At 42.4% G+C, this 25,663-nt stretch overlaps 2 protein-coding genes across 2 annotated transcripts in view; both read left to right on the forward strand.

The window, feature by feature from the left end:
- The window catches only part of LOC145355013 (uncharacterized protein C16orf52 homolog B), a 94,895-nt gene extending 89,031 nt beyond the window's left edge, over nucleotides 1-5,864 (forward strand). The window contains exon 3 of the mRNA XM_080206773.1: nucleotides 1,437-5,864. Within this exon, the coding sequence (XP_080062899.1) occupies nucleotides 1,437-1,621 (185 nt within the window). The 3' untranslated portion in view covers nucleotides 1,622-5,864. The remainder of the gene's footprint in view (nucleotides 1-1,436) is intronic.
- Nucleotides 5,865-10,696: 4,832 nt separating this feature from the next.
- The window catches only part of vwa3a (von Willebrand factor A domain containing 3A), a 44,681-nt gene continuing 29,714 nt past the window's right edge, over nucleotides 10,697-25,663 (forward strand). Inside the window, exons 1-10 of the mRNA XM_080206775.1 lie at nucleotides 10,697-11,326; nucleotides 14,590-14,710; nucleotides 18,104-18,228; nucleotides 18,318-18,395; nucleotides 19,317-19,371; nucleotides 20,633-20,734; nucleotides 20,889-20,995; nucleotides 22,086-22,211; nucleotides 24,595-24,703; nucleotides 25,335-25,400. Of these exons, the coding sequence (XP_080062901.1) occupies nucleotides 11,262-11,326; nucleotides 14,590-14,710; nucleotides 18,104-18,228; nucleotides 18,318-18,395; nucleotides 19,317-19,371; nucleotides 20,633-20,734; nucleotides 20,889-20,995; nucleotides 22,086-22,211; nucleotides 24,595-24,703; nucleotides 25,335-25,400 (954 nt within the window). The 5' untranslated portion in view covers nucleotides 10,697-11,261. The remainder of the gene's footprint in view (nucleotides 11,327-14,589; nucleotides 14,711-18,103; nucleotides 18,229-18,317; nucleotides 18,396-19,316; nucleotides 19,372-20,632; nucleotides 20,735-20,888; nucleotides 20,996-22,085; nucleotides 22,212-24,594; nucleotides 24,704-25,334; nucleotides 25,401-25,663) is intronic.

Raw genomic sequence — 25,663 nt, forward strand, 5'->3', positions numbered from 1 at the left:
TCATTGGGTTGACATCTCATTTTTGGGTGTACATCGCATGCTCACCTGCAGGGTTGATCCCTGACTTGATGGTAATGCTAGAATGGGGAATATGCTGGGCCATGAGGTTAAAGATTATGGTTGAACGCAGTTCTGCTGCTGATGGCCCACGGCACTTCATGGAGGCCAATTTTTGAGTTGCTAGATTTGTTCTAGATGTCCCAACTAGCATTGGGTAACACACACCCACAATATGCCCTCAATGTGAAGATAATAAAAAGGGCTGAATGGCCTACTCTACTCCCAAGACTATGTTCCTATATGACAGATGCACCTGAAACTGTTAGATTGGTGAGGATAAGATGCCGTAGGTTTTTCCCTCAGGTGGTTCCTTCACCTCTGCTGCAGGTGCATTGTGGCAGATATGTCCTTCAGGACTCAGCCAGCTTGGTCAGTAGTGTGCTACTGAGCCACACCTGACAAGTACTGAAGTCCCCACCCAAAGTACATTCTCTGCCCTTGCCTCCACCAGTGTTTCTTTCCTGATTCATCAGCCAAGGGAGAGTAGTCGGAAATAATCAAGTTTCCTTGCCTGCTTTTGACTTTATGCCATTAGATTTCATGGGATCTGGGGTCGATGTTGAGAACTCAGGGCAACTCCTTCCCAACTATGTAACATTGTGCTGCCACCATTGATGGGCCTGACCTACCAATAGAACAAGACATTCCAGAGATAGAAGCATAGTATTGGAGGTGTCTGGGACATTGGCTGATACTGTTGGAGTTATCTGGAACATTGACGGTGTTGGAGGTGTCTGGGACATCAGCTGACAGTGTTGGCGGTGTCTGGGACATCGGCTGTAAGGTATGATTTAGAGAGTAAGGTTCCAACAGGCTGGTCCTTGACTGCTTTCCCAATTTTCTCACGTTGCCAGATATTTGTATTGGAGACTTGCAAGGTTGACCAGGTTGGGTTGCCATTGTCATTTCCAGTGCCTGGATCAATGCCTTATGGCCCATCAATTTCATTCCTTTCAGACTTTTAGCAGTTTGATGCAAATAAGTAGCTTGCTAGGCCAATTCAGAAGGAGTTAAGAATCAGTCACATTCAGAATATTTTAAAAATAGGTTATTTTGCACGCTGAAGCATAAATGATTAAATGTTACCATAGAGTTTTGAGGAAAAGCCTGGGTTCAGGACACTTTCAGATGAGAGACATATTTGTGTGATGTATAAATGGGTACATTGAGCAGTGATTGGAGGAACATGCATTGATTGCATCTCATTTTCATTACACTTTGGCCAAGAAACATCTCTGTATACCTATTTAACACTCAAGTTGCGAGCAAATAAAATTGAACCATCAAGATGAAATGTTTGTGGAAATCTGAAGAATTATGTGGTCTCAACGTACAGCAAAAATGTACTAATTTTCTCTCTCTCTCTTTGTTGACAGTGATCTTATTCTGTATGGCAGCCCTAATATTTCCGATTGGATTTTACATCAATGAAGTTGGAGGGCAACCGTACAAGTTACCTAACAATACCCAGGTTGGGTCATCGTATGTGTTATTTGTCTTGTCCATCTTCTTTACAATTGTGGGACTCCTGTTTGCAGGGAAGGTCTGCTTACCTGGCTGAAGAAACAGACAAAAACCTGCTCAGTGTTTCAGCACACAAACCCAATTATCAGAAGTTGAGTTGCATTTGTCAGCTGGGGACTGCTTAGAGCAACTCCCATGACCGAGGATGGATTAGTTCATATCACTATGCACTTTGGAGACAAAGAAGAGATTTTCCTCCACCAACCCCCATGCCGTCTCGGAACGTTGTGAACAAACTGCTGCTTTACCTGGATGAGGATGGGGCTATTCTGGGAAACGAACAACCTGAGGGGACTGCTTTGCGGCAGAGGCATCAAGACCCACCCTACCATGTCTCCTCCATTAATACTATACCTATCACCGTTTCATATTAGCAACAGGCATTTGAACCCAACCCCTCTCTCTCATTTCTTTCACTCTTTAGAAAGAGACTCAGTGTTAGGCTGGAGGTAAACAGGTCAATGCAGGTGGGGCAGGCCTCACTGGTTAAGAATAAACTATTGCAACATCTCAAAGGTGGTGAACCATTCAAAAATTGAGAGGGGTGGAGTGGGATGGGTAGGGGTGGATACCACACACGTTACACTACTAAAACTAAAGTAATACCAAATGGATTTGATTCAGGGCTTGAAGCCCAGTGGAGTGCCAGTCTGACCAGGGTCATCATGTTATGAAGCCTATAGATCAAAGTTGCTTTCTATTCTGTATAAAACAAATATGGAAATTTATTCCTGCTGGATATTAAAGCCAAATATTATGTTTTTTTGTTCAGTGATACTTAGAAGAAAATCCCCCTTCTCATTTTTGTTGGCTGATGCAGTTTAATGTATATGCAGCTCCGGAGAGTTTAGATTACTGGAAACACTATTATGTGAAGGTCAGTGTCCAAGTTGCTGTCACTTTGAGGTCAGTACAGTTGAAAGTCCTCAGTTACCTCATTCTTTGTGCTTTTTTTTATTCTGTAGCAACTGACCCCAGCTTTATGCTTTCAAACAATATTACCACATGTCTAAACCTTGGTGCAATTTTTTTAAGTTGACTAAGCTGAACTAAAAAATTATCTTTATTAAATTATTTGTATATGAGGAGAAAGAGATTGTGACATATCCTTTTAATCACTTCACTGCTTAAACCTGACCTATTTTTTGCAATATTCTGGCTAATGTGTTTGTCCAGAGTTGTCCTCCAATTTATACAAATGCAACTTCATCTGCTGTTCATGTACCTATGGAGCTGTAAATGAATGTAATCTATTCAGCTGCTCCAGTCACCTTCATTGTGTTTGCTTTTCTTGGGGAGTCAGATTGTGTAAAATGAAAAGATGTCAGTATCTCTGATCAGGTGGATGGCCCATTTCTACATGTCAGGATAGAGACATTAAAATGAGCTTCCCTCTCAGACTATTTGGGATCAGTGTGAAGTTGTTTGGTATGATGCTGAAGGATTGAGCTATCTGACAAGAACAGGCAGAGGAACATGTATGACCAGCTGTTGAAGGAGTGCTGCAGTTCCACACAAGCTTTCTGAGTGAACTTCTCATCTGACCCAGTATCTCGCATATAAGCTGTAAAGCCTACTCTAGTTGCTATAAGGAATACTCCTCCCCTTCGCATCAAGGCACAGCAGTCACAGCTCTGAGACTGATGCAAGGGCACTGCTGTCTCCCATCCACTCCTGAAATGGTATTTAGATGTGGGCACTGTAATAAAAGAGAGAGTTTAGAGCCAGACAGCTCTGACACTGGGCATGTCTCTTCAACATTTCTTGTGCACTCAGAGATGGATCACAGAATGCTGGTAGTGTTGGCTAACACATTAGCTTAAAGTGTCTGTTCACTGGAAGTAGGAAGTTGGGTAGAAGTGAGTTTGTCATGGAGATGCCAGGAATATTGCTTCTGGCAACAAAAGCAGCTACTTCCAGGTGATCTGAGAGGCCTGCATTTCAAAGGAAATGATGTAGAGGAAATAAAAGCATCAAGAAACGATTGTGAATATTTAAAAGCAACCTGGTACCTCAGCATTTACAGTGAAAGATCAAAGGGCAGCATTCATGCTGTTGCCCACATTTCCGAACCTCTTTGAACATGCAAACAAAAGCAAAGCCCAACAATGCTGTACTGTAGGAAGCTGGATGTAAATATGTGAATGATCTGCCAATACAAACATGAATTATGAGAGACTATTAAATAATCAGATTGAGTAAATCTATAATTCCTGAATGACATCCCTTTTATTCTAAAACTAAACACCTTGGACATTTAAAGTATGTTTTATTATTTAGAGAGAAATGGTGGCTGAGCTGATATGTTCATTGAGCTGTAACAAAGGTTTGACCCAAATTTTATCCTGTGACCTTGACAACACCTTCCTTCTCCATGACCACGTTGTACGCTTCAATATGCACAATTAGCACAAGCTCACACGGGACCACTGGTATTTGTAAAATCCTGATTGTAGAAATAATTCTTTCTTGTTTCTTTGGCTTTCTTTGTCCCTCCTTTCTGTCAGTTTGTCTGTTCCCCTCTACCTCCCTCCCACTCTCTCTTAATTCCCTACGTCTATTTGTGTGTCTTTCTCTCACTTTACTCCTTTGTTTTCTCTTCCACTCTCACCCCTGCTTGTGTGCATTCTGAACTTGGTTTTCTCTTTGCCTCTCTCTCTCTCTCTCCCTTTTTACCTGCTTGATTTTGCTGATCTCGCAATCTGTGCCAACACAGGTGAAAAGGCAGGTTCTAGCCAGCACATTAACATGGTGTTGTGTTACTATGGAAATTGTGTACATTTCTTACCACTTGGCCCCATTTCAAATTGCAGTTCTTATTGCACTAACTCAGGAGATAGCAGTTAACTGACAAAAGAAAATCCCAGGAACAACTCTAACCTGAATTTCAAGTGTGATTTGACAAACTGAGTAATTAAACACTTCATGGTAAGTTTGTGCTAAATTACATCTAGATCCTGAAAACAGATCTCTGAATAAATCACTTGTTGGAGGTACTGGGCACTTCACTATTGAGTATCAATTTTGAAAACAGATATCTCATCTGCAGGCTTTATTGCAAATCTGTATTGTACGTTTTATGCAGCATCACATAACATCACCCAGTATAAAGGCTGCCTGAACCGGCCAGCCATCCTACAGTAGTACAACATTTAAATCCACTAGCAAGCTTTAATGTATTTATATAGTCACCAAGTCTTATTTGTTTCAAAGATCCTTTTGCGGAAATGGATGCTTTGTGAGTGTGTTCACTCATTTTCATTTCCCCACACCCAGCAGTCATTTTGAAATACTTAAGAGAACCATTGACATAAAGACCAAATGATCAAGTCATTAAGATCCATAGCAATCAGTAAGTGGACGTCACCACTCCAGCTTTTTTCTGGCATCAGATTACTCCCTTTTGAGCGCCTTTTAAATTCCTATTGCATTATGTGTAACTAAGTGGCAGAGCAGTGTCAGAAAACATTACTGCCCACGTTTTTAAATTGCCACTTTGGCTCCATGTTAGCTCTGTGCTAAAACAAAAACCTTAATTAGGTGCTTTCTGAGCAAAGGAAGTTTATTAATATAATTGTCAGTACAGCACATGACTAAAATAAATGAGAATTAGGTATTTTTTGGGACTGAATTTTGTTTTAAGATTTATATATTCTCTCTAACCATTTGTAGATCACACTATTCTGTATGGTGCCGTTACTTGACCACTCGTGTCTGTTACTTTATTCTGAGCTGGTGTGTCTCTAGGACAGCTCATTAAAAAAGATGAAGAAAAGAATCATTTTCCGTAAATGTGTTAAGCTAATGTGACTAGAGCCAGCTTCAGTCTGGCGGGAAACACTGAAATTACAGCATTTTGTTTGCTGATGTTTCGCATAATAATTGAGTTGTATTATATCTTGCTTTCTGTATGATTTGTTTACATTCGTTTCTCCCCTCGCTTCCAATCCACATCAAACCCTATCTGAAGGACACAACAATGAAGGATAACACAAATGCCTCACTGCGTGCAAGTGATTCGGTAGTTAATCCAAGAAACCCACAATGAGATCTAGTCATTTTCTTATTGAATAGAGTCACATAAGGGATTTTTTGGGAAATGTGCAAACAGGCTGTACAATATCCTGTTATATTATCAATGTGTTTTATAATTGGTTACAGCAGTTTTTAAAACCAATAATAATTTCAGCGGAGGCATTGTTAATACGTCTGTACAAAGAGAACATAATTTTCCTTCACTTGTATTTTTGTTATTGAGCAAGTTTATCAAAATAAAACAATTGTCTAGTAAAGGAACTGGTTTTTGTTTAATGCTATTTTGAAATAAATTTGATACAAATTTCTGTTCACTAAAAACATGCACCAGGTATGTCACTGACTCAAATGAATAAAATCTCAGCAACCCTGCCACCCTCAGAGATCTCTGTTGAACTGCAGGTATTCTCTTACCCTGCTAAGGTATTTAAAGACTTGCATTTCTACAGCACTTTTCACAATCTTAGGATTTCCCAAAGCCCTTGCCTCTGATGAGGCACTTCAAGCATCTAATTTGTTACCATGAAATCCCACAAATAGCCATGAAATAATGAATGGATTTTTTTCCCTTTGGCTTTAATTGAGGGATAAAGTTGATCAAGAACCCAAGTGAACTGCCCTGATCTTCAAGTGGCATGGGTATCATTTATGTTCACTTGAGAAAACGGATGTGACCACAGTTTAATATCTGAAAAACAGCATCTCTGACTGGGCAGCACTCCCTCAGTATTGCACTGGAGTGTCAACCTAGTTTATGTACTTGTTGTAGTGGGATTTCTTTATTGACTTCACCTTGAAACCTTGGCACAATGCTGAATTGGTTTGAAAGGAGACTTGTATTTACATACATCTCTTGGACGTCTACTAAAGCACTTCCAACACTAAGGTAAACTAAACTATAGCCTATAAAAGGTCCATAAGCATCTGTCTGCATTAGAAGGAGAAAATTGGTTAGATAAAGCTTGAGGGACACCGCTCCACAAGTGTGGGACAAGGTAGAGCCAGACCTCTTAACTGCAAACCTCCATTAACTATCACAGCCAATACGCAGATTGAACTTGTGCCATTGGCATCGTTTTACACTTTATCCACTTAGCCACTGAGTTAACCAACTCTCTCTCCTTCCTCCTCCTACCCCATAAAAATACTCACAGCTATGGAATTCAGCACTTGCACCAACAGTGACTGCAGTTTTAAACTGATGCTTAAGATCATCTTGGCAAGGCTACCGCAGACAAAACAAATGCACACAGCCCAAGGACTCAAGCTGCAATAACAACCACTGAACTCAGCAATGCAAGAGAGTGAGACCAATTTCTCTTTGGTGTTCATTGTAGGATGAATGTTGGCCAGGACATAAAGAAAGTCTCTGTTCATTCAAATAATGCTGCATTTTGTTTTGAACATCCACCTGAACAGGCTCACACAGTGCAGCACACCCTCAGCATTGCACTGGAGTTTCAGTTAGGATTTTGTGCTCGAATTCTGGAACAGAGTTTGAACCTCCTGACAAGAGGCAAGAGTGCCAAGCTGACACTAGGCCAAATGCTGATACTTCTGAAAATCAGGAGGAAAAAATGCACCAAAATGTTTGCTATGTTATTCTTTCCCACCATAATGCCTTCCCCTCCTATTCATGCCTCCAACTCTCCTCCTATCCCATCCCCCACCGATGATCTGATGACATGCTGATTATATAAATAAATTTGGACGTTTTAATGCTAAATCTGGTATGTAAGGTTTTTTGTTGATGAACTAAATATAAAAGAACAGTTTCTACCAGAGGGAAAGTGAATAACTTTATCTTTTCAGATGGATGTAAAAAAAACAGAGAATATTTCAATAAAGAACAGAAAGTTGCAAATAAGTCATCTTGGTGTTTGAATTTGGGGAGAGTATGTTACAGGATGGCTATGCTTATGAGTGAGAAGCGCAGCAGGTTAACAAAACTAGTGTCACAGATCCAATGAATGTAAAAGTATAGCAGTGAATGTGGGTTGTAATTGACTCTTTAAATTACTGATCAAGTTACTTCGGTTTTGATAGCTTGATTTAAACGTCCACTCTTGTTGTACATTAGTTGGCTGTTACAATAACCAGGCCTTCCATCTCAGTAGGCAAATCAGAAAAAGCACTCTATAAAACTAATTCAATATTGTTTTGTGCATCTGTTGGACTCTGTGCTTTGCAATGCCTACCAGTGGCAATAAGCCCCAAGTGCACTAACGTGCTCTTCCGTTCTATGGTTAGCTGGGCACAGACCATGGAATCAGCCAGAGTGACGTCCCTCTCTTATCTCCTCTCCCAAAACCAGCCTGACCCAACCCGAACCTATGAATTATGCTCCCAAGCAGATCAACAATCTAGTACAATGTCCCAAGGTGCTTCACAGAGGCGTTATAAAACAAAATTCAATACCAAACCTTAAGGAGATATTAGAACAGATGACCAAAAATTTGGCCAACAGGGTAGTCTTAAGTAGCATGTTACAATGGCCTGTACTCCTCCACGTAGCTCCAAAGATCAGGAGTATTGGGCTGAAGTGCCATGAAGAGTTGAGGAATAATTGAACCTCTAATAGATAATCCAAATAAATAAACTTTTAGTTTTATCAGTTTCCTTTTGATTTTATTAGTTGTCCCTGAAACAATGGAGCCTGTGCAAATAGGTAGACAATGAATGGGACAACACAGTATCATCTTTACGGATCAATTATAAAGTGAATTGAGGATTAACTCTTCTACCTGAGCTCATAAAGCCTATTTGCCCAACAGCCCTCTGCTTGCTGACTCACCCTGGCTTCCTCCTCAGTGAAACAAACAATGCCTTGCTTTTAAAATTTGCATCCTTGTTTTCAAGTTCCTCCATGCCCTCCATTCCCCCTGCCCTTACATTTCTGTGTGTTTTTCTAACATCCTGATTTAATCACTACCAGCTGCCTAAGTTCTGGAATTCCCTCCCCATTCTACTGAAAATGGCAGAGGATTATGCTTTGCATGTGGAGGCTGGTAGGGTGAAATGTGAGAACAAGGAGACTCTATCCTTGTTCTTTATTGAGAACAAGGAGAGTCTATCCTTGTTTTAGGAGGGAGTGAGGGTAGTAGTGCGGGAGATGGACTGCATGCTGTTGAGGACCCTGTCGACAACTGTAGATGGGAATCCACAGTGCAGTCCATCTCCTGTGCCACAACCCTCACCCCCTCCCCTCCCTCCCAGAACAAGAATAGAGTCCCCCTCGCCAACTCCAGCATGATGCCACCACCAAACACATCTTCCCTTCACTCCTTCTGTCAGCATTCCGCAGAGACCTTTCCCTCCAGGATAACCTAGTCCACTCCTTCACTATACCCAACATCTCTCCCATCAGCCATGGCACCTTCCCTTGCAATCGTAGAAGGTGTAACACCTGTCCCTTTACATCTTCTATGCTCATCATCCAAGGTCCAAAACATTCATTCCAGATTAAGCAGCATTTCATTTGCACCTCTTTCAATTTGGTGTATTGCATTCGCTGCTCCCAATGTGGTCTCCTCCATATTGATCAGAAAGACCAAGCACAGACTGGGTGATCGCTATGCTAAGTACCTTTGGTCTGTGCGCAGTCAGGACCCTGACTTTCTGGTTGCTTGCCATTTTAACACACAATACTGCTCTCATGCCCACATGTCTGTCCTTGGCCTGCTGCAATGTTCCAGTGAAGCTCAACACAAACCGGAAGAACAGCACCTCATCTTCTGGTTAGGCACCTTACAACCTTCTGATCTCAAGATCAAATTCAACAACTTCAGATGATTTGTTGTATCCCACCTTGACCCTGTTGTTTTCATTCTATTTTATTTTATATTTTACTGTTTCTTTATTCCTCACTTTTCTTCCCCTCCACTCTTTCCCCCTACTTTATCCCCCTTCCTTTACCTTTTCGCCCCCTTTTTAAAATCTCCTTTCTCCTTTTTAAAATCTTACCTCTGTCCCATCCATTCATTCCCTCTTCCCCCCCTGCCCCCCAATTCTTAGCTTCTCTGCTGTTTGGCCTTCAGACCCTTTATTCTCTCTGTGGACAGCCATTTCCCCTACTTTCTGTGGAAATGATTCATCTTTCATTCCCACACCCCACAGTATAAATATTTCCTACTTTCTGTGCCTTTTAGCTTTGACAGGGGGTCGTCTGGACTCGAAACGTCAGCTCTTTTTTCAGGGATGCTGTCAGACCTGCTGAGATTTTCTAGCATTTTCTCTTTTGGTGTCAGATTCAAGCATCCGCAGTAACTTGCTTTTATTTAATGTACGTCAACTGTGACTAATAAATGAACTTTAGGGATGTTGCTGCCATAAAGCTAAGTAAATCTCATGGACCTTGCGACAAGTACTTTCATTAGCGATTAGCTCACTACTCCCTCTACTGTTCATTTCCTGACTTTGTTTTAATTTTAAAACTGAGCGAGTTCTCAGTAATTGGCTTTTAATGTTTGGGCACAGGAGATTTCATAATTCCTCAGTTAAAAACACTTTGAAATCCTCAAAGGAGTTTTTGAAGTTACATGTGCAAAGTTAGTTACAAGCTCCCATAACTTTTGCACATTACCACTGACACACAAGAATATTTCACTTGGCATTGGTAATATAGTGTGGATCTCATTGGATATTACACGGAATGTAGACACCGAAAGTGGCGGAGCAGCATTTGGGAATAAGTTCTGTTATTAGAATTGCTACGATCAGTCCTTGCAATTTACTGTGTCAAATAAAAGTTTGCAATATTCAGCGAAGTGAAACTGTCGCCCTGGTTTTATCTCAATGCCAGTAATCTGCTTTCAGGTTCCTAAATTCTGGTATTTAGGAACAGAGCGAGATGCTGTCTACACTTCCTTTGGGTGGCATTTTGATAAAGACATTTCACCAACAATGGGTGAATGATTTAAAACTTTTTGCAAATTTTAAAGGACAGATGTTGTAATTATTGTCCATCATCCGGGGTTTGCTTACTGGAAACACCTCCCCGCGTTGCCAAGCTACAGCTCTGACCACTCCATGCAAAGTTTGGACTCAGTATCCAGTTTAATGAGCAAATCACATATTTAGCGATTGCGTTAAATTTGCTTTCTGCAACGACGAAAAATGCAATGCACAAGTTTTCAACAATTCTAATGATTCCTTTTCAAGATTACAAGTGAGAATGTGTCTATCTTATTAGGAATGGATTCTTCCATCTCCATTGGCAACGGCCAAACAACATCATGGAGACTGTGGGGACCCCGAGCCGGTGAATCCGAGACTTGTCAATCATCCAGCTGCCTGGGACCCGGGACCTGTCAATCATCCAGCCGCCTGGGACCCGGGACCTGTCAATCATCCAGCCGCCTGGGACCCGGGACCTGTCAATCATCCAGCAGCCTGGGACCCGGGACCTGTCAATCATCCGGCCACCTGGGATTGACACCCAGCTGAAAAATAGCGCCGGATCTGGGGCAGGGGCGGAATGGGCTTCCAGAAAATAGAGAAATATCTCTTGTTGTGCATATCCTTTAATGGTTTGCTTTGATTTCATGAGTCGTAATCCGAATCAGTTGCTAAAATACTTGACATAGTTTGCGATCCGAGCCAGTTTCTCAGACTCAGGCTGGAAACAGAAGGAACCAGTCAGAATGAATCACTGCATTGGTAATATGGCTGACATCCTGGCAAATGAGCAGTTTCTTCAAAGTGGATTGTAAGTCTTTGATTGTTTTTCTAAGTCATTGAATGCAGTAAGAATGATTAATTTTTGCTAATCTGCAAACCTGTAATGAGTCATTGGAGAAGAGGAGGAGCTTCCTTTCCAACCATATCACATATTTCATCCTGGCCTTTCCTCCTTGCCCTCTCAATTGGTGGCTTCCATCATGAATCCAATTGCCCCAGGGTGGAATTGCCCTCTATATGAACACTTCTCCCTCAGGTTTAATCAAGTCCCCATTCTTCATGTGCGAGTGTGGACAGTGGTAATGGAAAGGATTCTTTTTAAAATATATTTTAATTGAAGATTTTGAATTTTTTTACAAATAATGCAACTCTCTCAAAGATTGGTACGGTGCAGCAAAATCATTTTCATAGAATCCCTACAGTACAGAAGGAGGCCATTTGGCCCATCGAGCCTGTATCAACAACAATCCCACCCAGGCCCCATCTCAATTATTTACCCTGCTAATCCCCCTGACACTAAGGGACAATCTAGCATGGCCAATTCACCTAATGCACACATCTTTGGACTGTGGGAGGAAACTGGAGCACCCGGAGGAAACCCATGCAGACGAGGGAAGAATGTGCAGACTCCACACAGACAGTAACCCAAGGCTGGAATTGAACTCAGGTCTCTGGTCCTGTGAGGCAGCAGTGCTAACCACTGTGCCACCATGCTGCCCGCTTTCAAACGAGTACATGTAGGAAGAGACAGAAAAAAATCAATGCAGTTGGTTCAGATTATTCGTTGTATGTATTACCTCCCATCATACAAATAATGAAAAGACATATCGAAAGGTAGGGAGATATCAGGATGACAGGATAGAGCCACAATTGGCTCAGCAGTGCAGGATAACCAAGCTTACAGGATAACAGTGACAGAGCTGCAGAACGTAGCTCAGAAACAAATAGCAACGCATCATCCACATTAAGCAAAATTTTATACTGCTTACCACCACTAGATGACCCATAAACTTGAGGGTAACATCTAATAGCCTTCCCAAAAGTTCAACAGCTGGAGCAAACAAAAGGGGAGTCAAGGGACACTGCTACTGAATCCCGCTCTAAAGGCCAAAAGCCCCTAAAACCATTTGTAAGAACTGCCGCTATTTGGTTCTTTTTGAGTACCTGAATTCACTTCACAAAGTCTCCTCCCAACCCAAATTTAAGCAGCATATGAGAACAAATAATCCTATTCCACCCTATCAAAGGCTTTTTCAGCATCCAAAGAGATCACCATCCCATCTAAAGCACACTTTTGGAAGACTTGGATAATATTCAGTAATTTCCTAATGTTATTGCATGAGTTTTGATCCTGAATCAATCCAGTCTGATCACCCTGGATAATCACAGGAAGGACATTTTCCATCGCCAGAAACTTAGACAAAACTTTCAAATCAACATTCAATAAAGTAATGGGTGTACACTGATGTACACTGCTCAGGATTCTTGCCTGTTTTCAGGAATAAGGAAATATTCATCTCCCGAAGCAACTGCGGTAGCAGACCTGTAACAAATAACAATCATACAAACCAATTTGTGGGTCTAATAATTAATCTTTGAATTCCTTGTAAAATTCACACCCAAACCATCAGACCCAGGCACTTTACCAGGCTGAAGCTTCTTTATGGGAGAGTTCACCTCCTCCTCAGAGATTGGAGCATTCAAAGCTGCTCTCAGATCCTATAGGACAGAGGGAAGCTCAAGAGAACAGATGAAATGGTCTATAAGTATCAGAATGTCCTCAGCTTGGTCCAATTTATATAAATTGACACAAAACCTCTTAAAAGTACAATTAATCCCTCTCTCTCCCTCTCTTTCCTCTTCATCTACTTTGTTTTTTGTTTTCACCTCTCTTTTTTCCTCATTCCTGTATCTGTTCCCCATCCCTTCATTTATTTTCTCCTCCGCTATCTGATCTACTTATCTTTCCTGGTTGGATCTCCCTCAATTCTTGCTTTCTACTATCTTTCTCTCTCTCCTCAATCCTCTCCTCCTGGCTCTCCAGTTCTTTCACCTCTTCTGTTGTGACTACCTTCCTCCCCCTCTCTTTATCTCACACTCTCATTCCCCACTTTTAATATCATAAAGATGAGGAGACAGAGAATATTCAGTGTTTTAAACTCTGTTATAAATAAAAAAGCAGAAGCTCCATATAGTATTATTGAGCTTGTAATGTAAGTCTGACTAAATTAAATTATTTATAACTATTTAACTATCTAAAATACTCTAATCTTCCTATTTCCCTTGGAGTCCACTCCCAAATCTATTGGCCTAGAGTCTGATTTCTTTCCAGTCAGAAAAGCCAAATAATGAAAAGTGTTTTTGATAATGAGGAACTTTCTAATTAATTCCTGGCCCTCTCCTCACTTGATGTCCACATGACCAACAGTTTTCACCATCAGCAATGTGAAGTCTGGCAAATTATTTTTACCTTCTCCTGCCCGTGGATGTTGAGGCCTAATAAACTGCCTGAACCTCTTGTTGGCTGGAGGTGACCAGGGCTCCTGATGCTTCGTACAGCTCAGTAACATGTGGGTCAAACAGTCTTGAGGAATGACAAGAAGGGGCAAATATTTTTCTTATCTCCAGCTTGATTGAACATTTGTTGTCTTTTCTTCCCTCACATTGAAAGATATCAAAGCAAGACTAGGATCCTGCGCAAAGGATCTTAACTCCATCCTTTGTAACTGGGTTTACTCCATCGCTTTGCAGAGACACAGCCCCTCAACCAAAAAAAGCAGACCATTCAGCCCCTCAACCAGAAAGAGTAGACCATTCAGCCCCTCAACCAGAAAGAGGAGCAGGCCATTCAGCCCCTCAACCAGAAAGAGTAGACCATTCAGCCCCTTAACCAGAAAGAGGAGCAGGCCATTCAGCCCCTTAACCAGAAAGAGGAGCAGACCATTCAGCCCCTTAACCAGAAAGAGGAGCAGGCCATTCAGCCCCTCAACCAGAAGGAGGAGCAGGCCATTCAGCCCCTTAACCAGAAAGAGGAGCAGGCCATTCAGCCCCTTAACCAGAAAGAGGAGCAGGCCATTCAGCCCCTCAACCAGAAAGAGGAGCAGGCCATTCAGCCCCTCAACCAGAAAGAGGAGCAGGCCATTCAGCCCCTCAACTAGGAACAAGAGTAAGACCATTAATAGGCTTGTGTTTGATTTTGACTGCAGACACAAAGGGTAGATTTTCAGTTATCTCAGTGAAATAATACAGTGGAAGTTGCTGATTTTAACGATTGCATTGCTGTGTTTCAAGGCCACAATCTGAGAAAATCCCTTGGAAGCAGAGAGAACCCTGGCAAGATGTTGCTATCACTGACCTTGAACCAGATGATGGATTGCTGGTGACACATGTGAATCAAACCAGTGGGCTGTTGGTATGTTGCAGAGCTGAACCGATTGAGAAAGATACACGTTTAATTTGGGGGTTAATGTTATAAATTTTGGTGTCCTGTGTTGATTCTTCCTTGGAGAGGTGAGGGTAGGGTTGGTGGTGAGGATGTCTTGGAAAACTGTAAACCACACCAAGTTCCCAATCCATGTGCTCAGCTGTTGAGTTACATTAGAACATAAGAAATAGGAGCAGGAGTAGGCCATCTAGCCCTTCGAGCCTGCCCCGCCATTCAATAAGATCATGGCTGATCTGTCTTGGCTCAGTTCCACTTTCCCGCCCTCTCCCCATAACCCTTAATCCCCTCTCTTATCAAAAACCCATCAACCCGCGTCTTAAAAATATTTAGCGAGGTAGCCTCCACCACTTCAACGGGCAGAGAATTCCAGAGATTCACCACCCTTTGAGTGAAGAAGTTCCTCCTCAACTCCGTTCTAAACCGCCCCCCCTTTATCTTGAGGCTGTGCCCCCTAGTCCTATTATCCTTTCTGAGTGGGAAGAGTCTCTCCACCTCTATCCTATCCATCCCATTCATCATCTTATACGTCTCAATGAGATCTCCCCTCATTCTTCTAAACTCTAACGAGTACAAGCCTAATTTATTCAGCCTCTCCTCATAGCTCAACCCCCTCAACTCCGGCATCAGCCTAGTAAACCTCCTCTGCATTCCCTCCAAGGCCAAAATATCCTTGCGTAAGTACGGCGCCCAAAACTGCACACAGTACTCCAACTGCGGCCTCACCAATGCCCTATACAGCTGCAGCAAGACCTCCCTACTTTTATATTCAATCCCCCTCGCGATGAAGGCCAGCATCCCATTCGCCTTCCTGACCACCTGCTGCACCTGCAAGCTGGGTTTTTGCGACTCATGCACAAGGACCCCGAGGTCCCTCTGCACCGTCGCCTGCTGCAGTATTTCTCCACGTGAGTAATAATCCTTCCTACCATTATTCCTACCAAAGTGGACCACCTCGCACTTGCCAACATTAAATTCCATTTGCCATTTCCTGGCCCATTCGCCCAGCCTATCTAGATCCTTCTGTAGACTCTCCCCACCCTCCGCACAATTTGCCTTTCCACCAATTTTGGTGTCATCAGCAAATTTCGACACCCTACACTCAGTTCCCTCCTCCAGATCATCTATATAAAAGTTCCACTCTGGCCTTATCAACTGTGGTTTTCTTTGAGGTTTTCCAGTGATTTTTCACTTTAAAAATTCAGGGATACATTTGTATCACTTGTTAACATTAAGCTTGAATGGAGATCTTTGCACAGCACAAGTTCGGGAGTTTGGACTACTGAACATTTTGTGTCTGTAAAATATTTAGTGTCTCCTAGTTTATGACATGCTGCAGGGGACTGTGATTGTAACATTTGGTAATAAGTGGCAAGTAGGTATAAACAGACAGTAGGAGCTTCTTTAGATATATGAAAAGGAAGAGAAAGACTAAAGTGAACATAGGCCCCTTAGAAAATGAGACTGGGGAAATGATAATGGGGGAACCAGGAAATGGCAGAGGAGTTAAATAAATACTTTGCATCAATCTTCACGGTAGAAGATGCTAATAGCATTCAAAAAATACAACTTAATCAAGGAATAGAATGAGGGGGAAATAAATACAATAACTATCACTAGAGAAAAAAAACACTAAGGAAAATAATGGGGCTAAAAGCCAGTAAATCCCCTGGACCTGATGGCTGGCATCCTAGAATATGAAAAGAAAGTAGCTAGAGAGGTAGTGGATGCACTAGTGTAATCTCCCAGAAATCCTTAAATTCAGGATCCCAGCTAATGTAAAACCCATATTCAAAAGAGGAGACAAAAGTTAGCTTATCGTCTGTCATTGGGAAAATGTTGGAAGTCCATTATAAAGGATGTAAAAGCAGACCGTTTAGAACTACACAGTATTATCAAGCAGAGTCAGCATGGCTTCATGAAGGAGAAATTCGAATTCTTTGAGGTGGTAATGAGCAGGATCAATAAAGGGGAACCAGTAGCTGTAACAATACTTGGATTTTCAAAAGGATAAGGTACTGCACAAAAGACAGTGATAAGAGTCATTGGTGTAGGGGATAGTATATTCATATGGATAGAGGATTGGCTAACTGATAAAAAGGCAGAGAGTTGGGATAAGAGGGGCATTTTTAGGATTACAACCTGTAACTAATGGGGATCACAGGGATCAGTGCTGGGGAGCAAAATTATTTACAATACATTGCTGACTTGGATGAATGGATGTACTATTGCCAAGATTGCAGATGACAGAAAAATAGGAGGGGAGGTAAGTGGTGGGGTTTACACAAAGGCTACAGTGGGAAATAGACAGGTTAAGTGAACAGGCAAAATGCTTGGCAGATGGAACATAATGTAGGAAAGTGTGAAGACTGTATAAAACTGCAGCACAGAAGGATTTGAGGATCCTTGTGCATAAATCACATTTAGCTGGCCTGCAAGTCCAGCAGGTAATAATAAAGGTAAATGGAATGTTGGCATTTATTTTAAAAGGAATGGAGTATAAAATAGGGAAGTCTTGCTACAAGGCACTAGTTAGACCACACTTGGAATACTGTGAACAGCTTTGGTCCCCTTATCTAAGGAAATATATACTGGCATTGAAGGCAGTCCAGAGAACGTTCAGTAGTTTGATCCTGGGTATGGAGGGATTTTCTAATGAGGAGAGGTTGAGTATGCTGGGCTTGCACTCATTGGAGTTTAGAAGAATGAGGGGCGACCTTATTGAGTCATATAGGATTCTCAGGGGGCTTGACAGGGTAGGTGCTGATGATTCCCCTGGTGGGGGAGTCTAGGACTAGACAGCATGATCTCAGAGTAAGAGGTCACCCATTTAAGACAGAAATGAGGAGGAATTTCTTCTCTCAGAAGGTAGTGAATCTGTGGAAGTCTTTATCACAAATGCTGAGGAGGCTGAGTTGTTAAGTACGTTCAAGGCTGAGATAGACAGATTTTTAATCAGTAAGGGAATCAAGGGCGATGGGAATAAGGTGGGAAAGTGGAGTTGAGGATTATCACATCAGATCAGTCATTATGTCATTGAATGGCAGAGCAGGCTTGATGGGCCAAATGGTCTCTGTCTGCTCCCATGTCTTATGATCCAACAATTATGAAGGAACAATGATATATTTCCAAGTCAGGATGATGTGTGGCTTGGAAGGGAACTTGCAGGTGGTGGTGTCCCCATGCATTTGCTGCCCTTGTCCTTCTAAGTGTTTGAGCCACATTCCTCCTGCCCTTTCCCCAAAACCCTCCAGTTATTTTCCTTTCCCAGTTCTTATCCAATTGTGTATTTTGAAAGTCCGGTACTGCTCAGCCTGTGGTTCCTCTTCCTGAAATATTCACTTTGCATCACGTCTGCTCCAGAGAACCAGAGGGAAACCGGCGCTGGCCAATGACAACCAGACGTCAGAGGAGTGGCTGACCAATCACAGCCTGGAACATGAAAAGTTGACACTTCATCACCTTCTAGAGCTCGGCAGAATCGTCACGTGAGTCCAATAGGAGAAACAGCAAACAGCAGGAATTATATTAGCTAAAGCTCAATTTAACTGCATTTTCACCCCACCTTTCCCTTTAGGAACAAGGACAACACAGACATTAAATACTTGCAGTTCAGATTGGACACCATCGATAAGTTTGAATCCAGACTGCAAGAGTAAGTATTTTTCCAGTTTCCTCTATTATCATAGAGTCATAGAATCCCTGCAGTGCAGAAGGAGACCGTTCAGCCCAGCAAGTCTGTACCGACAGCAATCCCGCCCAGGCCCTATCCCTGTAAACCCATGCATTTACCCTAGCTAATCCCCCTGATACTAAGTGTTAATTTAGCATTGTCAATCAACCTAACCTGCATATCCCTGGAATGTGGGAGGAAACCAGAGCACCTGCAGGAAACCCACGGGGAGAATCAGGCAGTTCAGCTGGGTAAAGTGGAGCCTGTGATCAGCTTAATTGTATGTGGCATGTGGAAGCAATGAGTTGGATGGATTGAATGGTCTTTTTTCATACAATGCTGCCTTCCATTTCCTGTTCTTGCCATCATTACCTCCAGATTTAACTATTCCAACACACAATTGATCCCTCACATTCCACCCTCCGTAAACTTGAGGTCATTCAAACCTCTCCTGCCTGTGTCCTAACTCCCATCCCCCTAACCTGTCAGTGCTCACTGACTTCCATTAGCTCTCTGTCAGGCAATGCCCCCTCCCTATCTCTGGAATTTCTTCCAGCCCCACAATTCTCTAGGATACCTGTGCTCATCTAACTCCGGCGCCTGAACATTCGCAATTTTATTTCTCTTACCAGCCAAGGCCCCAGGTTCTGGGATCCCTCCCTACAACTCTCCAACTCACTTCTCTCGTTTCAAGATACTCCTTAAAGCTTCACACTTGGACCAAGCTTTTGGTCGCTTGACCTAATATCTCCTCGTGGCTCAGTTTTGCATTTGGTTTTATGTTGTTCTTGTGAAGAGCTTTGGGATATTTTATCATGTATAAATATAAGTTATTGTCCTTCCTGGTGGGATGGAGCAGACTGTTCAAGTCATTGCCCTGACCTGTTTTATTAAATATTTCAGAATGATTGACCTTTATCACCAGCGGATGGAATGGCTGAGGGAAGGAAGCAGAAAGGTTAGCTTTCCTACTTTGTCATAGGGGAGGCGATGGCCCAGTGGGTTTTATCGCTAGACTATTAATCCAGAAACTCAGCGAATGCTCTGGGCACCTTGGTTCAAATCCCACCATGGTAGATGATGAAATTTGAATTCAATAAAAAAATCTGGGACTAAGAATCTACTGATGATCATGAAACCACTGTTGATTGTTGGAAAGGCCCATCTCAATTACTAATGCCCTTTAGGAAAGAAATCTGCCCAAACTTACCTGGTCTGGCCTACATGTGACTCCAGAGCCACAGCAATGTGGTTGATTCTTAATTTCCCTCCAAGGGCAACTTGGGATGGGCAAAAAATGCTGGCTAGTCAGCAATGCCCATGTCCCCCAAATGAATGAAGATCATAGAATGGAGTCATACAGTGCAGAAAGAGACCACTTGACCCATTATATCTGTTGTGGCTCAATGAACAATTATTCAAACTGTCTGTTTATTTTTCTTCCCAAAGCTCTGCGTGTGTTGCAGGGTAAGTGCATTGATGAAAATGGGAACGTTGCCAACCTGGCCTGAAGAGCCTGGTTTAGAATTATGGCTGGAATATTTTAAGGCTGACTCCAAGCCCAGGCTACTGTTTCAGAAGCCAGTATACAAGAATGCACATTCCCAAAGCAACCCTTCAAATCTTATCTCAAATATAAATTCTAAACTGAACTCCTGATTAACAGCGACCAAATAATCAGATTATATATTTGTTATGAAATTCTGGTATTTTTAACCAGTGTTTTTGTGATTGCAGCTGTTTTATAATGAACGTGATTGAATTAAGTTTTTGTCTGTAATAAAGTTTAAAGTTTATTTATTAGTGTCACAAGTTGGCTTACATTAACACTGTAATGAAGATACTGTGAAAATCCCCAAGTCACCACACCCTCTCGCCTGTTAGGATGCACTGAGGGAGAGTTTATCATGGCCCATGCACCTAACCAGCATGTCTTTCAGACTGTGGGAGGAAACCAGAGAACCCGGAGAAAACCCACGCAGACATGGGGAGATTGTGCAGACTCCGCAAAGACAGTGATGAAAGCCGGGAATCGAACATAGGTCTCTGACGTTGTCAGGCAGCAGTGCTAAACATTGTAGAGGATTTTATGTCACTGTTTTGGGGGATTGTATTACTAGGATTTTGTCCAGTTCCCACCCCCCCCAACATGAAAAACATAATCAATGACATTATTATGATTCCTAAAAACAGCTTTGTAATTTTGTCTCTCCTGGTAGATGTTCGGGCTGGTGAAAGGCTCTCGAGTCGGTCTGCTTATTGACTCCTCTGCTGCAAATTGCGGACTTGGACGACTGCAGGAGTTTCAGACAGCTCTTCTGGTCAGTGTGACGGCAGCTTGAAGGCTAGTATGTAGAGAGAGGAATATGTGTTGTATTTGGAACAGCCGGTGTGTGAGTGATACCTCTGGTAAAAGTTGAAATGTGTGGCTCCCTGGTGCTATGTCAAGTTGAACTCCTGTGTCTTGGTTCACAGTGTCTGCTGGATGAACAACTCTGTCACAGGAAGCAGTTTTATTTCCTCTCCTTCGGTAGTGACCTCTCTGCACTCTGGGAGACCCCACGCAGTGTTAACATTCGCACGTAAGTCATTCCTTTGTTCAGTGCTGCGCGCAAGCCCGTGTTGTGTATTTACATGAGCCTGTATCCACTTCGCCACTAACGGCCGTGCCTTCACCTGCCGCAGTCCTAAGCTCTGGAATCCCCCCCTTCGCCTCTCCACCTCATAATTTACTTCTTAAACCTTCCCCTTTGGCAAAGCTTTTGATCACCTTCCCTAATCACAGAATTGTTATGGCACAGAAAGAGGCCATTCGGCACATCATGCCTGCACTGGCTCTCCAAATGAGCATCATGACTTAGTGCCATTTCCCTGCCTTTTCCCTGGACCCTACACATTGTTTCTATCAAATAATCATCTAATATCCTCTTGAAAGCCTCGATTGAACCTGCCTCCACCACACTTGCAGGCAGTGAATTCCAGACTTGTGTGAAAAAGTTTTTTCTCTCATCGCATTTACTTCTTTTGCAAATCACTTTAAATCTGTGCCCTCTCGTTCTTGATCCTTTTGCAAGGCGGGGGTGGAACAGTTTCTCCCTATCTTCTCTGTCCATCCCCCTCATGATTTTCAGCATCCCTTTCAAATCTCCTCTCAGCCTTCTTCTCTCCAAGGAGATCAGTCTCAAACTCTCCATTCTATCCTTATAACTGAGGTTTCTTATCACTGGAACCAGTCTTGTAAACCTGTTCTGTATTCTTTCCAATGCATTCATATCCTTCCTATAGTGTGATGTCCAGAACTGTACACGATACTCCAGCTGAGGTCTAACTAGTGTCCTGTATAAATTCAGTAAAACCTCCTTGCTCTTCTACTCTATTGTAATGTGAATAAAGCCCAGCGTGTTCTAAACTTTATTAACTGATGTCTCACCTGCCCTGCTGTATTCAATGATCTTTAACACACTTACAGCCAGGTCCCACTGCCCTTGTGTCTCGATGTCAGATTTTGGTTGATAACGTTCCTGTGAAGCACCCCGGGAGGCTTTACAACATTAAAGTTCTGATATAAGTTGCTATTTCAGAAGAAATGAAGGTTGAAACTCCATTGCTAATATTGTTCTCGCACTTGCCGTGCTAGTTTTCAATCACTGGCTAACCTGTTGTTTACTGCAGCCTGGATGAGGCCCGGCAATGGATTCAAGACCTCCAGCCCAGTGGGAGCTGCAACCTGCTGAAGGCCACGAAGAGAATAGCGAAAGTCAGGCAGCTGAATGCCCTACTCATTATACTGGGAACATGGTATGCAAGTATCAGAAACGTAAAGATACCCGCTTACTGGTGCCTGATTCATTACAAGTACAATTTTTATTACAAGTACAATATTTATTTGTGGGACATGGACATCGCTGGCTGGGCCAGCATTTATTGTCCATCCCTAGTTGCTCTTGTTCAGAGGGCAGTTGAGAGTCAACCACATTGCTGTGGCTCTGGAGTCACAGGGAGGCCAAACCAGGTAAGTTTGGCAGATTTCCTTCCCTAAAGGACGTTAGTAAACAAGATAGGTTTTTCCCGCCAATCAACAATGGTTTCATGGTCATCAGTAGATTCTTAATTCCAGATATTTTTTACTGAATTCAAATTCCACCATCCGCCATGGCAGGATTTGAACCCGTTTCCCCAGAACATTAGCTGAGTTTCTGGATTAATAGTCTAGTGATAATACCACTAGGCCATCACTTAAACCACAAGGAACTACAAAAGGTCATAAATGTAGCCCAATCCATCACACAAACCAGCCTCCCATCCATTGACTCTGTTTACACTTCCCGCTGCTTGGCAAAGCAGCCATAATAATTAAGGACCCCATTTAATCTCAGAATTCTCTCTTCCAGCTTCTTCCTTCAGGAAAAAGATAATAAAGTCTGAGGTCATGTACCAACCAACTCAAGAACAGCTTCTTCACTGCTGCTGTCAGACTTTTGAACGGACTTACCTTGCATTAAGTTGATCTTTCTCTACACTCTAGCTATGACTGTAACACTACATTCCGCACTCTCTCGTTTCCTTCTCAGTGAATGGTATGTTTTGTCTGTATAGCGCACAAGAAACAATACTTTTCACTACATGCTAATACATGTGACAATAATAAATCAAATCAAATCCTCTCCTCAGCAAGGGACAATAGCACACAGAGCTCACGACCGATAAGAGCGATTGAGTGGAATGGGTCTATGTTCTCGAGAGTTTAAAAAAAATGTGAGGCAGTAGCATTAAATCCTACAAGATTCTGAGAAGGTTGGACAGACCAAACCCCCAAATATTGTTAAATCCAATTAGTAACCAATAACGTTTTGTTTAAAGTAGATGAAATTTGAAATCCTAGTTACTCACTAGGGGAATAAAACCACAAGATTCCACTGTTTCAAACTAATGGAAGAAATTTTACTATAAAGCAGTCAAGGAAGCAAACAATTAATATCTTATAATGGAATTATAGTCACTGGTCCCAAAGTGATCCTTCACTAATGCTTCTGTCACTTGCCCTTTCTTATTTCCCAAGAGGAGGTCAAGTTTTGCCCCCTCTCTAGTTAGGCCATCCACATACTGAATGAGAAACTCCTCCTGAATACACTCAACTAATTTTTCTCCATCCAACTCTCTAATACCAAGGCTGTCCTGGTCAATGTTGGGAAAGTTAAAATCTCTGACTATTACCAGCCTATTTTTCTTGGAGCTATCTGTAATCTCCTTACATATTGGCTCCTCAATTTCCCGCCAACTGTTTGAGGGGCCTGTGGTACAACCCTATCAAAGTGATTTTCCCCTTCTTCTTTCTGTATTCTACCCATGTAGATCAGCGGCTGAACCCTTGGATATATCCCCTCTCAGTACAGTTGTGATGTTTTCCCTAATCGAAATTGCATCCCCCCCTCCTCTCTTACCTCCTGCTCTATCTTTCCGACAGCATCTGTACCCTGGAACATTGAGCTGCCAGTCCTGTCCCTCCCTTAGCCATGTTTTAGTAATTGCTATAATATCCCAGTCCCATGTACCCATCCCTACTCTGAGTTCATCTCCCTTGCCCGTCAGACCTCTTGCATTGCAATTTAATCTGGACTTTCCTTGTTCTCTGTCTTGCTTTTGTCTGATCTGTCTGGTACTAGGATTACTGACACTGCCTTTACTACTTAATGTGCAGAGAAAATATTTGTGTTGCATTAAACTCTTTACAAAAGCATTGTGTGCTTTTCTTAATGATAAACAGCAAGAAAGTGTCTTACAGCTGGTTTATGAAGCAGCTATTGCCCTGTATTTGAAACAAGTTAGATTGCTGACGTTTTCAGCCACTGGGTAGCCCTCTGCCCTCTTGAGACAGAAGGTTGTGGGTTCAAGTCCCATTCCAGGGACTTGAACACAAAAACCCAGGCTGACAGCACAGTTGCAGTATTGCTGAATGAGGTGTTAAACCAGGACTTTGTTTGCTGAATTGAGTTGTCTGTGAAATATTCCAGGACACAGCTGTGAAGTTCTTCCCAGGATCCAGACCAATATCTATCCCACAGCCAACATTGCCATGTTCCCTAGATTATTGCAGTGGCTACACTTCATTGGCTGTAAAGCACTTTGAGTGTTGGGTGATTGCGAAAGTTGCTATATAAATGCACAATCTTTTTCCTTTCAGTCCTGATCAGACTGCAGAGATTTTGGTTGACCATATGCAGCAGTGCATGCTGGGAAGACATTTGCCCATCCAGGCTGTCGCCTATGACTGCGGCCATCACATGACTCATGTAAGTAGCCAACCTAGACTTGAGACCCTTAACCATGGAGGCCCCTTTCCCCACCCTGGAGTAACTGTGATATGGCAACTCACTCTAAGATTGGCATCCCTTTGGATATTAGATATTAGATAACTCTCTCTCTCTCACACACACATATGAGGAGTTGTAAATGTCTTCAGTCTCATTCCCAAAGCATTGTTACATCAAGTGGAATTTTGAAGATCTTGGCCACTCCACATCCTTGGACACAGACATTTCTCAGATGTGGTTTTGAATTATTTGGGAGGATTTTATACGATGAATTAGTCAGATTCCTGATACTTTCCTGTGTCCTTTTAGAGTAGTAATGAGCATTGGGAATAAATAGCCAAGGGAAAGATACTGAACAGTCTGAATGTACAGAGGGTCAAATACACCATTCGTAAAAGTGCAAGTGTCATCCAATAAAAAACAATCAAAAATAGTCACAATTTAAACTTTGGGTTTTAATGAATGAAAATGAAGAAGATGAACATGTTATAATGATGTGTTGACTGGGATCGATTGTCGTGAATGAAGGACAATCTTCGCTTGTACAATTTGATTAAGTCTCAGAGAAATGGTATTCTGCTCTGACATGTTGTATATTTTTTGAATCCAGGCGACACTGAAGGCCTTGGCGGAAGTCTCAGGAGGACGTTACCATTCGTACTCCACAGGCTGTCAGGTAATCTTTCTGAACAGCCCTGGCTGCATTCCCTTTCTGCCCCCCCTCGTTTTTCTCACCATCTCAGGACCTGTTTTGCTCACGGAGAGAGAATGGAGAAGCTAGGACTGTCCTTCTTCATACAGACGGGGTTAAGAGAAGTTTTGATCGAGGTGTTCAAAATGGTGAAGGGTTTTCTGGGATGAATCAGGAGTAAATGTTTCCTGTGACAGGAGATGCAGATTTAAGATAATTGGCAGAAGAACCAGAAGGGTGAAGAGTTT

This window comes from Carcharhinus amblyrhynchos, chromosome 18, assembly GCF_965287045.1.
Source record: "Carcharhinus amblyrhynchos chromosome 18, sCarAmb.v2.hapA, whole genome shotgun sequence".
In the NCBI taxonomy this organism is placed as follows: Eukaryota; Metazoa; Chordata; class Chondrichthyes; order Carcharhiniformes; family Carcharhinidae; genus Carcharhinus; species Carcharhinus amblyrhynchos.